Raw genomic sequence first — 19,238 nt, 5'->3', positions numbered from 1 at the left:
GAAACTTTAGGAATAGAGTGCCTGACTGTAGTAAATGCACTGTTTTAGCACACGCAGCGAATGCACAGCCTGTGATCTACACAGAAGCAGGGAATGGAAAGATGTGCAGGAGTCTGTTCAAAGCTGTTTTCCCACAGATTCTCTGGGTCTCTGTAGCAAACACAAGGAGGCTCATAGGTGGCCATGGTCAGAAGAAGGGAGATACTGAGGCAGATGTTGTTGTATGGGAGGCGTATCTAAAGATCTTGTCACTGTATGGTGGGATACTTTTATCGAATACTCTCACCTGAAGAATCCTTACAACCTTTGTTTCTCATACATCTGACTTTTCCCTGCAAATTCATACTGCTGCATCATATTCGACTAGGACGAAATATCAAATACCAATGGCTTGAATGCACAATTCTCTTTTATTAATACAGGAAGAGAAAGGTCCATTAACAGGAAATTAGCAGCAGAAAGGTGCAAGTTGGCAAAGTGAGAAAGAATGACGATAAGATGGCGTGTTGTTTCGTGCAGGCTTCGGACAGTCCAGTCTCCATCAGCGCCACCCAGGAATGGTCCCAATATAGGATAGTGGTGATGTTTGGGTTCTTATTTATCATCCAGAGACACTAGGGATGCTATAGGCGCCAAAACAAGAAACATTCAGTTAGTGTGAGTTGTACCAAGGTTCAAAAGCAAGAATGTGTGTCTCCATAGTTTTCCCACTTTATAGTGATAAACACAAGGTCATTTATATTGGAATAGATTCTCAAACCTGCAGCGTAATACATGCCATTAGTATGAGAGAGGTGAACCATCATTGGCACACAATATTTTCTTACCAGTCACGCTACAGTCAGAGTTGCCCAGATTGTCGACTTAAGCAATAAGCCCTGAGCTGGGGGGGCATTACCGCTTCAGGTAATGCCCCGAGGCCCGTAGTTAGAGACCCGAGCGAAGCAAGGGCCGTAACGAAAGCCCAGAGGCATTATCTGAGGCATTAATGCCCCTTGGCGATCTGGAAGCAGCGTCATTTTTTTGCACTTCTTGGTTATACTGACCTGCTTCTTGTGCTAAAGGCCCGTAAGCGAGTACCCATGGGCTAGGCCAACAATTTACATCTGCCCCAGCAGGTACAAGTCTAGCAGCCATTGAGATTTCCCTCACAAAAGCAATTCCAGCTCAATGAAAACCTTCTATCTGTGCCCCCCAGATGCCACTGGAAAAGAAAAGCTCTACCTGGCTCATACAGTACCCTTCACACGTTCAGCTGGCCCTGTAGGACAGCAGAGCCAGCTGCTGGCAGCTTGTGTTGAACCAGCAACCTGTGTCGCTGTGTCTTTAAGACCAGTATTAGAAAGATGATCACTCCAGTGACTATTGGCTTTTGGGCCGAAAATAGAAACACAGTTGATCATCAGGCTGCGCCATCACCAGGCCACTCACAAACACTGGACTCAAATAGAGATGAGATCAGAAGGGACCCTGGGAGAGCATCGTGGGAGCATTACGCGTTCACTGCAATGCTAGGAAACACTGCAGTGAACTTTTTATCCTGACCAGAGCTTCAGAACCAGAATACTGGCAAAGTTTAAGTTGTAAGTTTCTGCTTTTCTGTCTCACACACCTACCAGGAAAAGAGCACCAACCCCACAACTCAATACTGACAAATGCAAGAAATTAACTGCACACCAAAGGCGTTGTAAGACAGTGGTGCGTGAATCCAGAAGGAGATGCCCACAGTGGTGCCACCAGTGGTGCCACCAGCAGGGATTTCAAGTTCATCTCAGATCTCTTCGATAAGGTTTGGCCCAGGGCTGAGATAATGCAGACACCCATGTGCTGGTGTGCAAGGAAATCAGGAGCTCTTGCTGCTAGAAATGTTGTTTGTGCAATGCCTTTGGTGCGCAGACACTTTTTGTCAGCAAATCTCACATTTACACAGCGGGGTACCAGTGTGCTGCTTTAAGAGGTGCACCTCGTATCCTCTAGGCCATAGATCATTGATTAGTCCAAGTCGTATTCATAGTGAAAAGGGATATGTGTTTTCAGATAGGAAAACCTCTGAACCCCATCAGTGACGTTGCGTGTCCTATTCTTCTGCAATGTAGGATACCATCCAAAAATCGAATTAAAGACAAATATGGAGCCAGAATGTATGAAAAAAGGGGTACAGACTTCATCTCCCCCATTGGAATATCTCGGGTAGAATGGGATTAGGAGAAACAAAGCGAAAGAATGAATTAAAATGGATCAGTTACTGACTCCAGAATCAAGGCTGCTCTGTAAAAAAGGACAGGTGTAAATGTTGTATGTCTGTAGGGATTCGGGGACCCTACCCTACACTCACACCTACGGGATCAGTGGGTACTGGTGTTGTTTCCATGCCTGTTAGCCCCCCTAGAATAAGACGGATCACCGGATCCCAAGGATAGAGCCTATATCATATAACTGAGTAAATGCTATCCCACAATTCCCAGCTCCTTAGATACCCTACCGCACTGGTCTTCAAACTGTGGGGCTGAATGATTTTAAAAGAAAATACAAGTAGAAATGACATCTATCGGGGCCCAGCAGAAATAGTTCCACTCAAGGGGGGGCTCAGCAACAACATTTTTACTCGGCATAAAAACGTTTGAATTCCACTGTGCCTCCCGTCTCATCCTTCTTGCCACGTGAAACTCCTACGATTTAAACGAAAAAAGCCCTTGTATAAGGAATCCGTACATAACTCTCCCCCCCCCCCAAAAACGACTGGTAGATTTGTTCCAATTTTGGCTGCACGAAAATTACATACAGCGGAAAATGTCAAACACATTTACAGCTCTGTACCATTGTAGCAGACAAGTGGAGCGGGGTATCCCCTGCAACCTTGTTTGTTGCAATGGCATCAGAAGTTACGAGGGAGGGTGTCCCCTGCTCAGTCAAAGACATAGTAAAAAAAAAGGATCCTGCGGTACTGGTCCCATGCACGGAAGTGAAGAGAACCGGTGTCGCAGCGGGACGGAGGAGTCGGCGGCACACAGCGAAGTGTGCCACCAAAAGGTAAGTAATGGGGGGGGGAGGGGGGAGGTTGCGGGTTACCAGAAATGTCCCGTGGAGAGAAAACCAAACGTCATTTTCGCTCAAATGACATTCGGTTTTTTCTCTCTCGGACAGTTGTGATTCGGTCATATCCTGGACAAACCTTGTGTACAGCAGAACACTAATAGTTCTTCCCCAGCTTCCTTTGCTCTTTAATTAAATGCCACAGTAGCATACCTTCACTCTCATTCATATAAGGGTGCAAAATGGTGCGCATTCTTGAAACGCCAAGCAAGCAGTGCTTCTGCTGGTTTGGGCACACTCGCGCCATTTTTAGATGCACATTGCCTGCCTGGAGCTGGAACCACAACAAGAAATCTGCAGCGTGCGCTTCCCCACTCTGTGCAGGAAATGTGCCTGTGTCTCGACCCGCAACAGTAGCCTGATGCCAGCGGAGACCCAGTCATCTGTCTCTATTGGGCCAGCTTCTTGTGTGTGATACTAGCAGCCAGAGTTCTTAGCGATCAGCTGTAATGGCTGCTGGCAGGAATTATTTTCTGGCGGCTCTCACGACCAATCTCTGCCATGCATTTGTGGCAGCGATCCAATCATAATTTCCACATGGCATGCGGGGGAGCATGTGATCCCATGTCCGTTAGTACCCTGTGCAAACAATGATAAGGGTCCGGTGGAGAAGACCGGCACTGGGAAGACGGTAGCAGTAGGCCGGTGGCAGTAGGCCCCTCCATGCCAGATACTTTGGCTCTTAACATAATGGGCCCCATGGCCTCACCCCTTTCTGTGGTGTATGTGTGGTACGCCATTGCAACTGAGAGGATTCCCCAAAAGGACAACCATAAGAATCGTGTCTCCTTATTTGCTAAAGAGAAACAAATATTGGGAAGATTCTTTTGTGTATATGGTTAAATGCTGATGTTGACTGTTCTTGAATATGTTTTGTCAAATGAATGTGCTTGCGTGCTCTACGCGTGGAGCCCTTACCTGAGCTGTCGTGTTTCTTCTCGAATCCTCGTTCAGCTGAAAAGCAAAGGAGAATTGATTAAGTGGTCATTCATGGTGCAGTGTATGGCAGTAGGTTACTGCAAGATGCCAAGCAGTGACTGATCGCAGAGACCTTAGACATGTGCCCTGGTGAACACCTAGAGGTACACCGAGCAGGGGTCCAGGTCGAGGTCTGAGGGGAGTAAGAGATTCATTCAGCCACAGGAATCCCCCCTAAAAGGGGCCCCTTCATGAGCCTACTAGGACAGGGAAATGGAGGATCCGCCTCAAACGTCAACCTTCATCCCACTGCAGGGGTACATTAGCATTTCTGGGCGCTTCTTGTGCAGGAACTTTGTGAATCCTACAACTGCATTATGAAGAGCAGGCATGTCTCAATTAACAGCAGACTAAGGGCCCTTCTCTGCCAACGGAGTGCATCTGCAGTTTGAACGTGGCGACCAGGATCCATTTAGGATGTTGGACCAGTTCCTTACTGCATGATGGGCCCGCTGACCTGGAAATTAGGTAAACCGTTCTGACAGTGCAGTGAGCCTGATACCTTCACTGGCGGCAACCCACCAGAGCATGCATGTGGTGTACGCCAAGAATATGAGAAGTTAGCAACAACATCAAACAAGCTCCCTTCACTTACTAACGCTGATGCCTCGGTCGTTTACGCTAATCAGAAGACGAATATTGTATCCTAGAAGAACCCACAATTGAGGCACACCAACGGAAATCGAATTACGCTGCACCAATATCTCATTACCAATCATCTGTGCACATATCCCCCAAAGCCTTGGTGCAAGTAAGATGTGTGTCTTCCAGTGCTCATCAGACTCGCCCACGCTCCTACAATTCAGAAAAGAATTTCTCTGCCTCTAAACCTAGGTCATCACATTGCCCCCGTGTCACCTGACTCGCTAGACGCCGCCCGGCCCTCTCCTCCCTGCCACCTGCTACAACTGTATCCCTCCTCTGTGCCGCTCCGTATGCCGCCAGCACGCTGTGTATCTGAGATAGGTCCACGCTCAATAAATACAATAATAATACTGCAGCCAGAGGATTGGCTATTGCCAAGTCATTTCTCTGATGGAGAATTTTGAAAGATCAGAAACATTTTGCACACTTACATGGGTTTCGCTGAACCCCAGCGTTGTCCTCAAATACTGATGGCCTATTAAACACTTATATCCATGTATGTCAAATGTTTTGTTATTGCCTTGAGCAACTTGATGGTCTAGCGCTGGCCGTTTGCGCAGAACCTTCGATGCAGCCTCAATGGGCCTCCTTTGCAAAGCCTTTTTCAATGGGCTTGCTCCATTGGGAAAGGCGTCTGTAAAGCAGGCCCAGTGTGTTCCGCCACTTGGGCGACTATGCGCCTGTGAGTGAAGGTCTGCAATCCTGGCTCATTGAGCACAAGCAAGCATGTATGATATGATACCATAGGTTATTTATAACGCGCTTAATACCCAGAGGTTTCTAAGTGCGGACCCGGGGATCGAACCTGTGGTGCTCTGTGTCTGTCTTGCTTCCTCGGCGAGCACGTTGCCCCTGAGCTATCCTCCCGACACGATCAGCACATCGGCTGCCTAGCTCTGCTCAAGCTGTTATACCTTCCATACTGCGTCTACTGCCTTTTGTACAATGCAGATCCCTGTATACACACTTTGGGCCTAATTCACAGACAATTTTCCAATGGGGTTTTACCATTATAAAACGCTTCTGTGAATTAGACCCTTTATTTGAAAACTCGGACATCTTGGTTTAACTTACAAGTGTACGTGTAGCAGGCTCCTGAGAGTGCCTCGAGTTCAGGAAACCTATGAAAGAGGGAACAAAGCACATACATTAGGTGCTCTTTCTTTTCATGTGACATCATTCACACCCTATGGATATAGCAATGCTTTTACACGTATGGCACAGATATGTAGAAGCGGTCTAACTGCCCGGGAGGTGTGCGGTGGGTGCGCAGTTAGTGTTTGAAGAGCAGGCCTCAAAACGCTCGGTTAGAAAAACACTTTGTCATCCAGTCTCAGTCGTGTGGGAAAGACCACAGTGACATTCGAATAGGCAGATATATGACGTCATACACGTTTAAATTAACAGGTTATGGGAGACTTCATGCGAGAGAGGGAGAGGAAACGTATTAAAAAAAAATGAACGGTACCTAAACCAGCAATGGGGTGAGTGGGAGGGCAGGGGTGAGCTCGTGCGTGGAGGGCTGAACAAAAAGAAAAGGGTCAGGACTTATTATCAGACAAAAGGGTCTGACATGAACTATCCACGTTCTACCTTAGTGGAAAAACTAGAACTACAGCGGAGTGGCATCTGTATGGCTTAACGGAAACGATGGCTTCGTGTTTCCCCCACAAAACGTTAGTTTTTACATTAGCTGCTCGAGTCTACCTATGTATGTAATGGGTTCTTACCTAGCCAGGGCCTTAACATATATAAGCACATGGAGGTCAGTATTTGCCTCCTCTCAGCCCATTAGAATTTTCAGCGTGCAGTCAATAACTGCCAGTATTGACTGCATTCTGAACATTCTGACTTCCAAAGAAGACATACAAAGAACAATGTAAACTCCCTCCGAGGTTTCTTTTTATCAAGACACTAAGAAGGCCCTGATTCACAGCACAATTTCCTATGGGACTGAGCCATTATAAAACACTTCCATGAATCAGGCCCTTTCTCTCTGGTAGAACCATTTATTTTTTTGCTGCAACATCCAAGTTAACTAATGGAAGAGAAAGCTCAGACATGGGGAAATGCGTTCAATTTCATAGACAATCCGTTTAGTTTTATGTGCATATAAAGCATGCTCATGTTAAAGCCACTCCAGTTTAGCCAAGTTTGCAGTTAAAATGCTAAGTTTACGAAGAAAACCTTGTTATTTAAATACTACAACATAAAAGTATATTTAATTACTAATTCAGTTTGTTTATACGTTTCTCACTATTAAAATAACGTTTTTTACTTCTTCACCAAAACTCCAAAACATTATTTCCTAGTACCACTATGTGCTAATAACCCTGTCGACCTAAGGAGGGGTCATTTTCACGTAGAATAATCACCCTTCCCCAACTAAATTGGTGGTGGGTCATTATTCAGTGATAATAGCCCCTCCCTTGATCTATGGGGCTATGTTAGAAACAAGTCACATGGGAGGATGCATGTTTCTTTCTAACTTCCCAGGTGGAAGCTTGCAGACCCTGAACATGGCAATCATACAGTGCAGGCCCTGAGCAGGTCCATATGGCCCTCTATCGCCTGCAGGTCACAGGCTAGAATGTCAGCAAGGCGACAACCATGCAAGGCAGACAGAAGGCTGGTCCCTAAAATGGGTAAAAATGAAGTGTCAAAAGACAACCGAGCATGTGGCGTCTACTTCATAAATGGTCAAAATGATTCTCGTGCTGATTGAGGCTGGATTTGTATATGGCCTTAAATTAGACCCAACCGCGTGTCTTGTCGATATAGGGATGGAGCATTAGAACCAAGGCACTGAGAGAGCGATGTTTTGCATTGCACAAGAATGTACATTCAATTCCAAAGAACGTTGAGATTCCCCTTACACACCACACAACAGGGTGGAGATGCCCAAACGTCTGTAATGAGCACTCTCCAACCCAATGGCGAGACCCAAATGCGTGAATATCTGTGCAGTGGACAGAATACAGAACACATTTAGTTTAAGCTGGACACTTACTTCAAATCTTCTGCTTCCAAAAGCTTCCTGTAGGTGGCGATCTCCACGTCCAGCGCCTGTTTGATGTCAAGCAGCTCCTGGTAGTTCATGATGACTTTGTGAAGCTCTACTTTGCCCGATTCAATGGCCGCTTCGTAGCTGGCGATCTGTGCCTGTGATTCGGCTGCCCCTACACTGACGCTGGCTGAGGCCTCCGCTAGCCTGCTTTCTAATGAGTAGTTCTTTGAGACAGCAAGAAGGACATACCGAGAAAGAAAGACAAATCGAAACAAATTAGGGACTGAAAAGTGAGGACAAACGAAAGGAAACAATAAGAAGACACAAACACAAGAAAAAGGAATAAGAAGAGAGGAAGGGATGGAAGGATGGAAGGAGGGAGTGGCGTGACAGTCAACGTTGGCGGAGAGCAGATAGTTACTGTAAGTGGAGGCCATAATACGCTGGCTTGATAAATGACAATGGTACAGCACAACCATCCTGTGATTACGAAATGTACTAGTCATATGTTGCAAGGCAGTAATACATACATTGAGCTTAAAAATGTTCCTTCTATTTAAAATATTAGATCCTCCCTGTTACCATCTCTGATGCTGCACTTTCTTTTGGTTTCTTTGAGATACATTGGATGCAATGGTACTGGCCTACAGACTTGCCTAAGAGACTGGCCTAACAGCTGAAACACCTGTGCCAGGCGAGGTCGCAGAGCTAAGCTGTGGAATACATGATGCCTCAGGCTGAGGAGACCAGTACAGGCTCCGGCTGAGAATGTACACAGTGACAACGCTGCTAGCTCAAATCCCAAGGCCAGAGGCTGCCTCGCAAAAATGCCACTGAAAGCCTTTTGCAACTTCAGGCTTCTCCAAAACGGACCTTTTGCTATCATACGTGCATTATACGTGCCGTGCCGTTTCATGGGTGGAGAATGGATTTAGCCACTCCGTTTGTATATGAGGATGAGCCAGGCATGGGAGGGACAGAACAGTGAGCACCCTCCCATGCACTGTTGAGTGTTCTCTCTACTTCTGGTCTCCTGTGTATTATTTGTGACCAAGTGCCGAGTGCCTGGAGTGCCTGTTGTGTCTGTGGTGTGGTGGGTAGCAGGACGACCCTGTAACACTCCCATCCACTCGACACCATAGCATGCTTCTTGATGCATTCACTGGGATCTGCTTATGAGCACATGATCTAATATGAGCAGAACAAAGAAGGCGCACGTGAACCCACTCCTGAAGCCCCCGTGCAGAGATCTAGGATGTGGTGAGACTGGAGGTGCTAAGTCGCACTTCGTGTTCGAAGGGAAACCACATCAATACCCAGAATCCCTCCATATCAAATGTTTACAAAAGCAACAACCAGAGTAAACCTAACTTTCATAATACACAATGTAATTCATTAGCAGGCGGGCGGTGTGGGGTGCAGCCAATCAGGTTCTGCGGATCGCAGGCTGAAACCTGTAATCTCAGCCCATCTTTACACGGAACTCGCAGGCTGTCTCCCCTGCCGCAAACTGCCTTTCACTCCCCCCCTCCTCCCCTCCCCAGCCCCTCACCCTTCACAGTTCACGCTACACAAAAGTCAGAGCGGGTGGTTGTGGCATTCCTGACAAGCAGGGAATAATAACTCCATGACTATGCTGCATTTCACTCATTGCAAAAAGCTGCACATTTCTGCACAAGCATGGGACCTCCTCCCATGCCGTGACCTGTAAGTGGTGGCGGCACCATTATGCAATCCTAAACAACATACACATCAAACGTATGCCACATATGCGACATAAATGGTACATATGGGATATGTACGTGTATTACATATGTACAATATGTTACATAGTACTAGGTCATTTTATGACATCTATGTAAAACCTAATATGAACATGCCACACATATTTGTTAATATGACATATGAAGGCACGCTGGCGTAGACGGCTGGCATACGCTAGGAAGGTATAGCGATGTGCTGTGCCAGAGAGCAGGCGCAGCGCACCGTTACACGTGACAGTCTGTCAATTCTGCACTCTACAGCCCTGGGGGTTGCCCATATGGCAAACCTGCCCCGGTCCATACCAACCACAAAGAACAAAGAGATGTTCATCTCAGCGCACAGGTAACGGGTACTTCCAGCCTGCCTCCATCAACACCACAGGGTTCCCGCTCTGCCCCGCGCAGCCAGGCCACCATTATCGGCAGAAGGGTGCTATAGGAGACCACTTTGCGTGACATTGCACGAGCCCGTGACGCAGGCATGCTTACCACCGAAAGCAGCGTCTGTAGCTCCATGGTCAGCCCCTGGATCTCTTTTTTTGCTACTGCCATTTCGCCTTTGACTGCCGATATTACTTCTGTGTTCTTCGACGACTCGCTTTGAATTTCTGACATCTAAGGGAAAGAGAGGCTCAGGGCATTACTTGACGCATATACTTCTTGCAAGTGAAATTGCCAAATGCAGCTGAGCCCATACCATTCACAAGGGGGGCCTGGGGGGGGCACATAATTGTAAGGATTACAGATGAAAAGAATGTTAAATGTGCAGTGCATCATGGCCCAAATCTTGATATTTCGATGGTGAACGATCCCAGGTATCAAGGGAAGGAAGGAGGTGAAGGGATGGAGCCTTTCTATATGGCTGATTGAGGTACAGATAGGTGCAAGATAATATGCACCCCTCATAATATGCACCCTCCAAATAGGAACCGTGGTTAGCTTGAGAACATAGGTGTCCCGTTGAAATGCAAATTTCTACTTATTCGTGCCTTCTTTTCAATGGGATGCAGTGATAAAATCGCAGCAAAAATGTTGCCTGTACAAAAAATCACAGCAAAAATGCTGTGGTTTGACCCTTTAAAGGTGTCCCCAATTACACCATTTAAGGGGAGCGGGGTTGCGAGGGTGTCCCCCGCATCCTTTACATGGATTGCGGCGGCAAAACCACTGGCTTTTTGCCGCGATATTTTGTGTCCACAGCCATTTGTGCCGCGATTTTAACACATGGAACCTTTTCAAAGTGGAAAGCTGATGAAAAAATCTACCATTCCGGGCAACTAGCCACTGTACCGTGTATTGAGATGCTGCATTTCATTTTCTTCTCTCAGATAAACTTGAATAAAACGATTTATACCAAGAATGTGGAAACACTGTTTGCAAAGACCTCGAGAAAAGATTGAAAGACCATTGATAAAGGTAATATGGTAGTTTGGTGGCCAGAAAGGTTTGAACACGAGAGGCAAAACTGTATTATTCCATGCTCTGCCCGTGGAAAATGGGAGGGATACCATGCTCCACGGGGCCTGCTGTGCTTCTGAGGGGACAAGATATTGATGCACAACCATGAACCAGGAAGCAATTCCAATCTGAACTCTTGCATGCATTTATCTAAGAAGGTAGTTAAAGGCAAAAGGTCGATGTCGGTGGAATTTCTGCAGAAAAATAAGTGGGAATGCTCCACCTGATTAGATCAAAATGCAAGAATGTCAGCCATGCTTCATCCATAGAGTGAAACAGTTCTCATGGCACCAGAATGCCGAAATAAAATGGAGCATAAACACGGCAACTGTGTTAGCACCAGTGCAGATGTCATGAACTCTAGTGCTAATACCATTGTGCATGCACACAAATGCATAATCCAGCCCAGTGTCTACTTTTACCCAAATACGATGGAACTATGTATCAATGTGGTAAAAAATGATACAGTGTTGTTTGTTTATGCTCCTGCTGCGCATAATCCATCCCCTTCCTGCCACCATTAAACAAAATGAAGTATCAGTCCCATACCCGACTCCAATCTAATCAAGGGCCGTATTACAAAACGGCTGCACCAGTTCAAGTGTAATGTTGCACGGTATCAGCAAAGGAGCAAAAATTGCCCTACTGCGAGAATCAGATTCTTTCAATGTTTCTATAATGGGGGACAAGGTTGCCCGGGACATACTCCTGTTCCCCTTTTTTTGCTATAACCTATGCACCTTCATTGAATCTTTGAACCTACTTAAGCCCCACTGTTTAGTATTCATTCTTTCTTGCTCCACTGATACACGTGCCCCCCCTCATATTTTAAGCATGGTGGTGACCCAACAACTTACCTTCGACTCAAAGAACCTCTGCGCATCTTCTTTGTGTTGTCGGACGGTTGCTTCATAATTGGCCCTCATGTCCATCAAGGATTTTGTGATGTCAAAGGACCTGACGGCGTCGACTTCGATGAGGGAGACGGACTTGCCTGCTGTGGTACCCAGCTGCGTCTGGAGAGTGCTGACCTCCTAAGGGAAGAGAATCAGTGAGGAATGATTATGCTGGGAACTGCAGGCAGGAGTGTGACCAATAACACCTTCTCATGTGATCAAGGATATATCTGTATAATACAGCAACAGCAAAAGGTAAAGATGCAAACTATTTTATTCGCTGCGTACCTAACTCACAATACAAATCTGATTATCAAACGATCATAAAAATATGTAAGCTGCCCCTTGAACTCCCTTTCTGGTGGCACAGTGGTGGGGATCTTCCTGATCTGCCTTCCTAGATCTACGTTGGAACTCATGTTAATATTGCACTTCATCCATGGAAACCTGCACGCCAACCACGGCCCAATCAAGAATGGCGGTCCTGACAGGCCACGCGATCAAGTGTCCGAAAACAGCATATGCCAAGCCAATTGGAGAAGAAAGACTGGAATCTGTTCATACATATCTAAGCAGGTATATCTGTATGTCAGTATACATTCCCTCCCTTTTTCCCTTCCTGCATTAGTCTCGCCCTCCCTCTCTCCAGGCATGTCTGTCTCTATCGAGTCTTTGGGCCTAATTCACAGAAGCGTTTTATAATGGCAAAACCCCATTGGAAAACGCGGGGCCTTTCTGTCTGTCTATGGATCTCCCTAATATCATGAAAACACCTGCCTTTGCTTCTCTGTCTCTAAACCGACCGGACTCTCTATCTGTCTGTCCAACAATCTCCCTGTAAGCCTGCACACCCTTTCACTATCTAGTCTAGTATTTGGAGAGTTTGAGATATGCCAGGACTTTAAAGGAAAAACATGCAGTTTGCCTTGTTCTCAGTTTAGCCCAGAGTCAGGCAGGCCAGGTTGAGGGTCTGATGTTATCCATTATTAGTCCTGTGGTCTGATTTCCCTATTACACAGAGTACAGATATAAGGTGCGCACTTACCTCTTCCTGTGTCTTCTTCACGTAGTCTAAATCGTCAAGGGCAGCCGTGTACCGTTGCTCAAGGTCAGTGCGAATTTCCGATGCGACTTCAATGTCCTACCACAAAAGAAGGGGTGTTATCATTTGGCATTTAATTAGTCCTTTCAGACCGAGGGATGGACCATGCTCGTGCGATATTGACCTACCCTCAAGATATCGCCAAAGGAGAAGACAAGGTTCAGCGGCTCGGGAAGAGTCACTATCCTAAATGGCAATGACCCCTACCGTGGTCTACATGGTCGTTCACACAAAGAGTTCTATAACTAAACGTGAAAGTGAACGATTTTAGGCTTTTGCTTATATCAAAATATTTGGAATGACATCTGGACCTGAGATTATAGAGTGCATCCTGAGCATTGTGATTGGCTGAGAGGAGGTCTATAGTGGAATTCAGGTGCTAGTGCCCTTCATGTGGCTTAACTAATCCGATAATTCCGTTCTCCAGCGGTACGGAACTCTTGAAACTCCAATATATGACCTCCATTTTAGATCAGGAGGAAAGTGTCAGGCTACAGAAATCGCTGCAAAGCTGTGCATGGGCTGTGGACTGCCATAGGACATCCTCCGCGTGCAGGGTAGGTTCTATGAGAGGTGTGGTACACAATACCCAACCCCGGGTGAGTGGGGGAGTTGCCATTTGACGACTTATTAAGGAGGACATCAGTTATTTTAGTGCGTATGACATGATACATGGGACTGTTCAACCAAATGTATTCTCCCACCACAACAAAGATCTACATTCACACCTTTGGGGATTTGGGGGGTAGGGGGGTGCAGTACCGCCCTAGAGACTGCACAGAGCCCATCCCGCCAATACCTTCCCACCAAAACCATCTCCATTGTACCCTAAAGGACGTGCATTATTCAAGAAGCCAATTGACTAGAGCACTTGGAGCGTGCCTTGATATGTGTAGGGCTTTGGGACAAGAAGAAGCAGTGACTGGGCATTCCTCCGAGGCACAGCTGCACACAACAAGGTAGATCAGGTAGATCAGGCATGAGAGGAAGCCTGCGGCTTACACAAGTGTCCCATAAAACACTGCCCAGGTACTCAGTGGTAACAGAATTAGTCTTACCTTTTTCATGGCTGCAATGTCTGTTTCCAGTTGAAATTTCACACCCAACTCGAAGTCGTGCCTGGAGGGGGGAAAACACCAACTCTTGAACACGTTTACTGCGTGGAACAAACAGGTGAGGCACCAGGAAACTCCAACTCTCTGGACAAGGTGCAGCTGCCCACACCGGAAAACTTTTCACACTAGCCTATCGGACAACATGGAGGAAAGAGGGGTCCTAGGCCCAATCGCTTTCGTGCAGCCACGGGAAGTATTTCATATCTTAAAAATACCCTTCTTTGCCTGTTGATGCGTGCGGGAGAATTCGCTCGGTTACTGAAATGGGAGGATAGCCGCGTTTTTCAGGCCCGCGCCACTCCCAGTTCATCTACATACGGGTTTGTGATGTTCTTTCTATAAGGCCGAAACTGGCGTTAACACACTTGCTCCATTCTTAACACTGTGTAAACGTTATGTAATCTGGCCCCAGGTGTTCAGCTATTTTCATACACATAGTGTTGTCCTAGCACACCACTGCGTAGAAATGAGGCCCATTGCTGTCCACGTAAAGGGCCTTGCCCGCTTGGGGACCATGTGAAACCAGCCCTACTGTGACAAGTCCACACAAACCATGAAGAATCCTAACCCACGACTACACACTCACTCCGTATCCTAAAATCACAGCTGATGGATACAATCTATCAGCAAGAAGAAGAAGACAGGCAGGGGACCCTCACTGCTAAAGGATTTCCTATGAAATGGCACTCATTCACAGGGCTCTTAAAAAAAGATGGGTTCCAGAAGTGTATCACTTTGAGCAGTGACTTGCAATAACAAAGAACCGGAATAACAAATAATGTGTCTTTCTGGAATTCTATACAATAATTGCTAGACTCATTAAAGGTTTGTTTCAGTCACCCTTTTCAAGAAGTCACTGATTTAGTCCGTTCTTAAACACCTCAACTCAGCCTTTTATCCTTCTGAGGTTGATAAATGAGTACCCACACAGGTTGGGTGATATTGGGTGTATATTTTTTTCTATATAAAGCGCTTAAGCGTAAGTGCAATATAATAACACATCATTATCATTTGGCCTTGGACGTCTGCTTGCATGCACAGTAATTTGGTAATATGGGCCTATACACACTGATCTTAACGCTACATATGGCGATCCATTCTTGTATGAAATGTACATCACATTGTAGTGATATCATAACCATATTTTTCGTAGTGTACTTAGGAACAATGCTATGTGATGCCACTTTCTGTTTTGTCACAGGGTTGAAAGGTTGTGTTGCATCACTTCCCGTGATGTCATGTTGGGGTCGTGTCAAATTGCATCACTTCATGTGATGTCATCAGAGGTCAAGGGTCATGTGATGTCACTTCCGCTACCCCTAGCATTTTGGTGGAATTACGTCCCTGTTTACAGGGGTGCAGTCCCATTGGAAAACACTTTGTAAATCAGGCCCTATACAGCATGAGGGGCTCTGCAGTCAGCAGCAACAAAACATTTCAAGATCGAAGTGTCGCAAGAATGTAAGTTGAGAACTCTGTGCATACTACATTACCTAGAGATTCCAGAAAATACTTTGCAGTGTAATATAAAGCAATAGGGTTACCCCGGGCCGGCCTTAGCTTTGGCAGGCCCTGGCGCGGTGCTCTAGTGGGCACATTTGGTTGAATTGTTCGGGGCACTGTCAAAGCTAAATAGAGCGCTGCCGCAAAACCTGCAGAGGCGCTTTATTTAATAAAGTGATTAACTCCTGGCTCCCATGCAGGAGTGGGGAGTTAGTCACTTCAATACAGCACAGCTGTCACACCAGCCTGGGGCCGCTGCCCATGCTGGTCTGACAGCCACGTTGTATTGTCATAAAAGGTATCACACTCTCTTGCTGGCGCGCCTAGAGCCAGCAGGAGAGTGGGGGCATTAACTTACAATAGGGCGTCTGCCACGCCTTCACCCACCATGCCAGCTCGTTGGCGGGGGGGGGGGGGGCGGGTGAAAGACTCCTCCTAGCTGGCGTGGAGGGGTTTAATGTGGCATCTCGGGCAGTCGGCCTGCCCACCCCGACCTAAAGCCGGCCCTGGGGTTACCCTTGTGATACGTCTTATTTATCTGTCTGTCTATCTACCTAGCTATCTATTGAGCTACCGAGCTAACCCCCTGTCTTTCTATCTGTCTGCCTATCAATCGACTTATTTATCACTCACTCTACCTAACTATCAATGTTTGGAAAAAATAGCTGTTTAGATTACTATGTATAAAATGTAACGTCTGAAACATTTTAAATAACACTGTTAAAGGAACTGTAAAGTCTTAATAAGCACTTACTGTACACGTGTTTGTGTGTGGTTTACCCTTATGCTATTTCCTGCTCTTATAACATCACACCAGTGTGATATGGAAGTTCTATCCCGCCGGAGTGAACCTCACAGCAGGGGCATACAGTATTACACTGGCCATCCCAAGACTCCGGTGGTGTGGAGCGGGAAGGGGTACAACAAAACAAGGATGGGGACGGGACCCCAGGTATTTATTTCGGATCAGATTGTTTATGAGTCCCTCATGTCTCCCATTTCCACAACTTTGTCACTGCTGGTCCATGAGGACGAATCTATGTGATCACTGTGCCACCTGTAACTGCGCCGACGAAAACGTCTATGCCAATTATGGCGTGGCGCAGTGATCAAATAGATCACTTTACCTGCATAACCAGCACTCATTCCCTTACCCGACCCCCCACCACACTTACCTTTGCGGCGCACACTTGAGTGTGCGCCGCTGACTCCCCGCTATCCCTGCGGCATCGGTTCCTCCCACTTACATGGGTTGGAGCGGCGCAGGGTGCTTTTTTTTTTTTACTTTCTTGTCCCCCGCTTACCACAATGGTAAGCGGGGGAAACCCCTGCAACCCACACCTACGTTACTGCACCCAAGGAGAGCGGGGGACACTCCCGCAACCCCTGCTCTGCTTGGGTGCAGTATTGGGAGTCAGTATTTTGTGCACCCCCAAATTCGCAGTGACTGCGGGGGCGCATAAACGAGGGTGACATTTTTGTACGTTTCCACGAGGACAGCACCACTCTCTGAAAGGGTGCTTAGGGCACTTTGCACTTCCTGATAGCTCCCATCTACAATGATTTCTTGGGTATGCATGAACAGAGTTTTACTGAGAAACACCAATTTTCGGGTTCAATGATTCCAAGAGGAACCACAGACTCATGTCTGGAGGCAGTGTCAAATTACCCCCCAGGTCTCCCCGATCAGCCTAAAACTGGCATCCCTCAAAGGTGCTCAACTATCACAAAGCGCCACCTAGCGGACAGGCAACGTTAGCAGGCACATTCAAGAGGTAGTTTAAACCAAACGAACAAAACAGTGGCAATGACAAAGAGAGTAAAATGTAAAGTAACTTAAGAAAAAAAAACAAAGTAAAACATTACACATGAACAAGTCACTGTGACGTTGCACAGCTCCACCAAAAGAACTTCATAGTGTTCTTTCACATTAACTTTAAAGCGAGTAATCAAAGTTTTGAGTATTTCTTTTTTTAAAGCATATTATAAAATGTTCATACTTAGCCTTCAGCTCCTCTGCTGCGCCCCTGATGTTGTCCAGTTCAATTTCATGCCGGATGTTTTCTAATGTTAGGTTCTCCATGTTGGTCCTGAGGTCGGTCAGCTGGGCTTCATAGTTGACAGGTGCAGAGGGGTCACCACCGGAAGAGACAGGGACGCCACCTGTCAGGTGGTCCAGCTGAGCCTGCAAGGTCCTGTTCTCAAGCTGCAGCTGCTTGACTTTCTCCATATAGCTGTGGAAGCGGTCATTCAGCCCTGACAGCGTCTGCTTCAGCGACGCGCTTGAGGGCAAACTGGACCGCTGGGGAAAGCTTGCGCCAAAACCCAGAGCAGAGCCATGGCTCAGGCCAGATGACATCAGGGCGCGTCCCATTGCAAACGCAGGACCAGGCCCGCCTCCAAACCCAGCCCCTCCAAATCCAGCTCCTCCACCAAACCCAGCTCCTCCACCGTATCCGGCTCCTCCACCAAACCCAGCTCCTCCACCGTATCCGGCTCCTCCACCAAACCCAGCTCCTCCACCAAATCCAGCTCCTCCACCAAACCCAGCCCCTCCAAACCCAGACCCTCCACCGAGCCCAAATCCTGCCCCACCGCCACCAGCTCCACCGAGCCCAAGTGAATACCCCCCACCACCCAGTGATAGGTTGGACATACCAGAGGAAAGGCTAAGCGCACCGCCGCCACCACCACCTCCTAGGGCAAATGAACCCCCAGCGCCACCCCCAACAGAGAATGACTTTTGGGAGCTGCTACTCACAAAGCTCTGGCTAAGGGACATGGTTGCGGATGCAAGAGAAACCTGCCAACAAGTTCACTCTGCAAGAGTGGGCTGGCTCTGGGTTGTCAGGACTGGAAGCACATAAGCCTAGCTCTGCAGCAATTTATACTGTTCTTGCACGAGGCACGGCCTCCTATCCCAGGGCAAGCGTCCATCACTCCAGACAAGCGTCTGCCCTGAAGCAAGGCACGCTTCGCGAGATATTAAATTTATCAGAATGAGGGCCTGTCAGAATTCCACTTCAAGCGATATTGGGCAAAGAAAGAAACTGCTGACTGGGCATGTATGAACGCAAACAAAATAGTGCGTGTTGCTACACGAAGTTTTGCATTCGGCTGAAAACTGACCACAAAGTCAGTGAATTTAAAATGCGCAGCTAGTAAGGTAATGCTGCCAGTGTTTGCAATGTCAAAGCTTTGCACTGGTGCAAAAAATGGAGCAAATGAATTTAGCACCAACGTCCCTATCTATTCCAGCAAGACGAAATAGAGCACGCCGGTTTAGCCCCAACCTGTGGTATCTAAACGTGTGTTCACTATCGCACAAATAAAGCACACTGTTTCATTTCTCTGTTTGTTGCATAACAAGAAAAGAAATGTAGTCAAGAAATGTCTTTTTTTGTGTTATGCAGCAAACACAGAGCATGCTATTTGCCCAGTGCAAAGGTTTTCAGATAATACAGATTGTGAGAAAACCTGTTTGCTCCATTCTGTATTATCCAAGCATGTACTCATGTTTTAGCACCAGTGCAGATGTCGGATGATCTGGCCCCTATGCCGAACCTACGGGGGTGGTGGATGTTATTAGGAGGGACGGGAATCCAAGCACACAAAACAAGGAGGAGAAAAGTGGCGCAAATGCTAGATTGTTTTTTTCCAGGGGATTCTTTACGAAGT

The 19,238-nt window shown here is 46.9% G+C and overlaps 1 protein-coding gene across 1 annotated transcript; it reads right to left on the bottom strand.

Moving 5' to 3' along the window:
• Positions 1–391: 391 nt before the first annotated feature.
• Positions 392–18,437, bottom strand: LOC138481292 (thread biopolymer filament subunit gamma-like). Its single transcript, XM_069613361.1, has 9 exons — positions 17,561–18,437; positions 14,001–14,061; positions 12,886–12,981; positions 11,802–11,978; positions 9,976–10,101; positions 7,727–7,947; positions 5,791–5,837; positions 4,012–4,047; positions 392–623 (listed from the first exon to the last, which is right to left on the bottom strand). Exons 1-9 carry the CDS (start codon positions 18,340–18,342, stop codon positions 595–597), a joined length of 1,575 nt encoding a protein of 524 aa, XP_069469462.1. The 5' UTR covers positions 18,343–18,437; the 3' UTR covers positions 392–594.
• Positions 18,438–19,238: the final 801 nt, after the last annotated feature.

Source organism: Ambystoma mexicanum, chromosome 5p, assembly GCF_040938575.1.
Source record: "Ambystoma mexicanum isolate Mex_15411 chromosome 5p, UKY_AmexF1_1, whole genome shotgun sequence".
Taxonomy (NCBI): Eukaryota; Metazoa; Chordata; class Amphibia; order Caudata; family Ambystomatidae; genus Ambystoma; species Ambystoma mexicanum.
The sequence above is the reverse complement of the archived record's forward strand: the minus strand, read 5'-3'. Positions and strand labels throughout refer to the sequence as shown.

Excerpts from the sequence above, each read along its gene's own strand:
- LOC138481292 (XM_069613361.1), bottom strand. The coding sequence starts at position 18,342 with ATGTCCCTTAGCCAGAGCTTTGTGAGTAGCAGCTCCCAAAAGTCATTC. Across the intron at positions 7,948-9,975 it reads TACAGACGCTGCTTTCGGTG|AACTACTCATTAGAAAGCAG; the intron begins GTAAGCATGCCT and ends GCTGTCTCAAAG. Across the intron at positions 4,048-5,790 it reads AGCCTGCTACACGTACACTT|CTGAACGAGGATTCGAGAAG; the intron begins GTAAGTTAAACC and ends TTTGCTTTTCAG.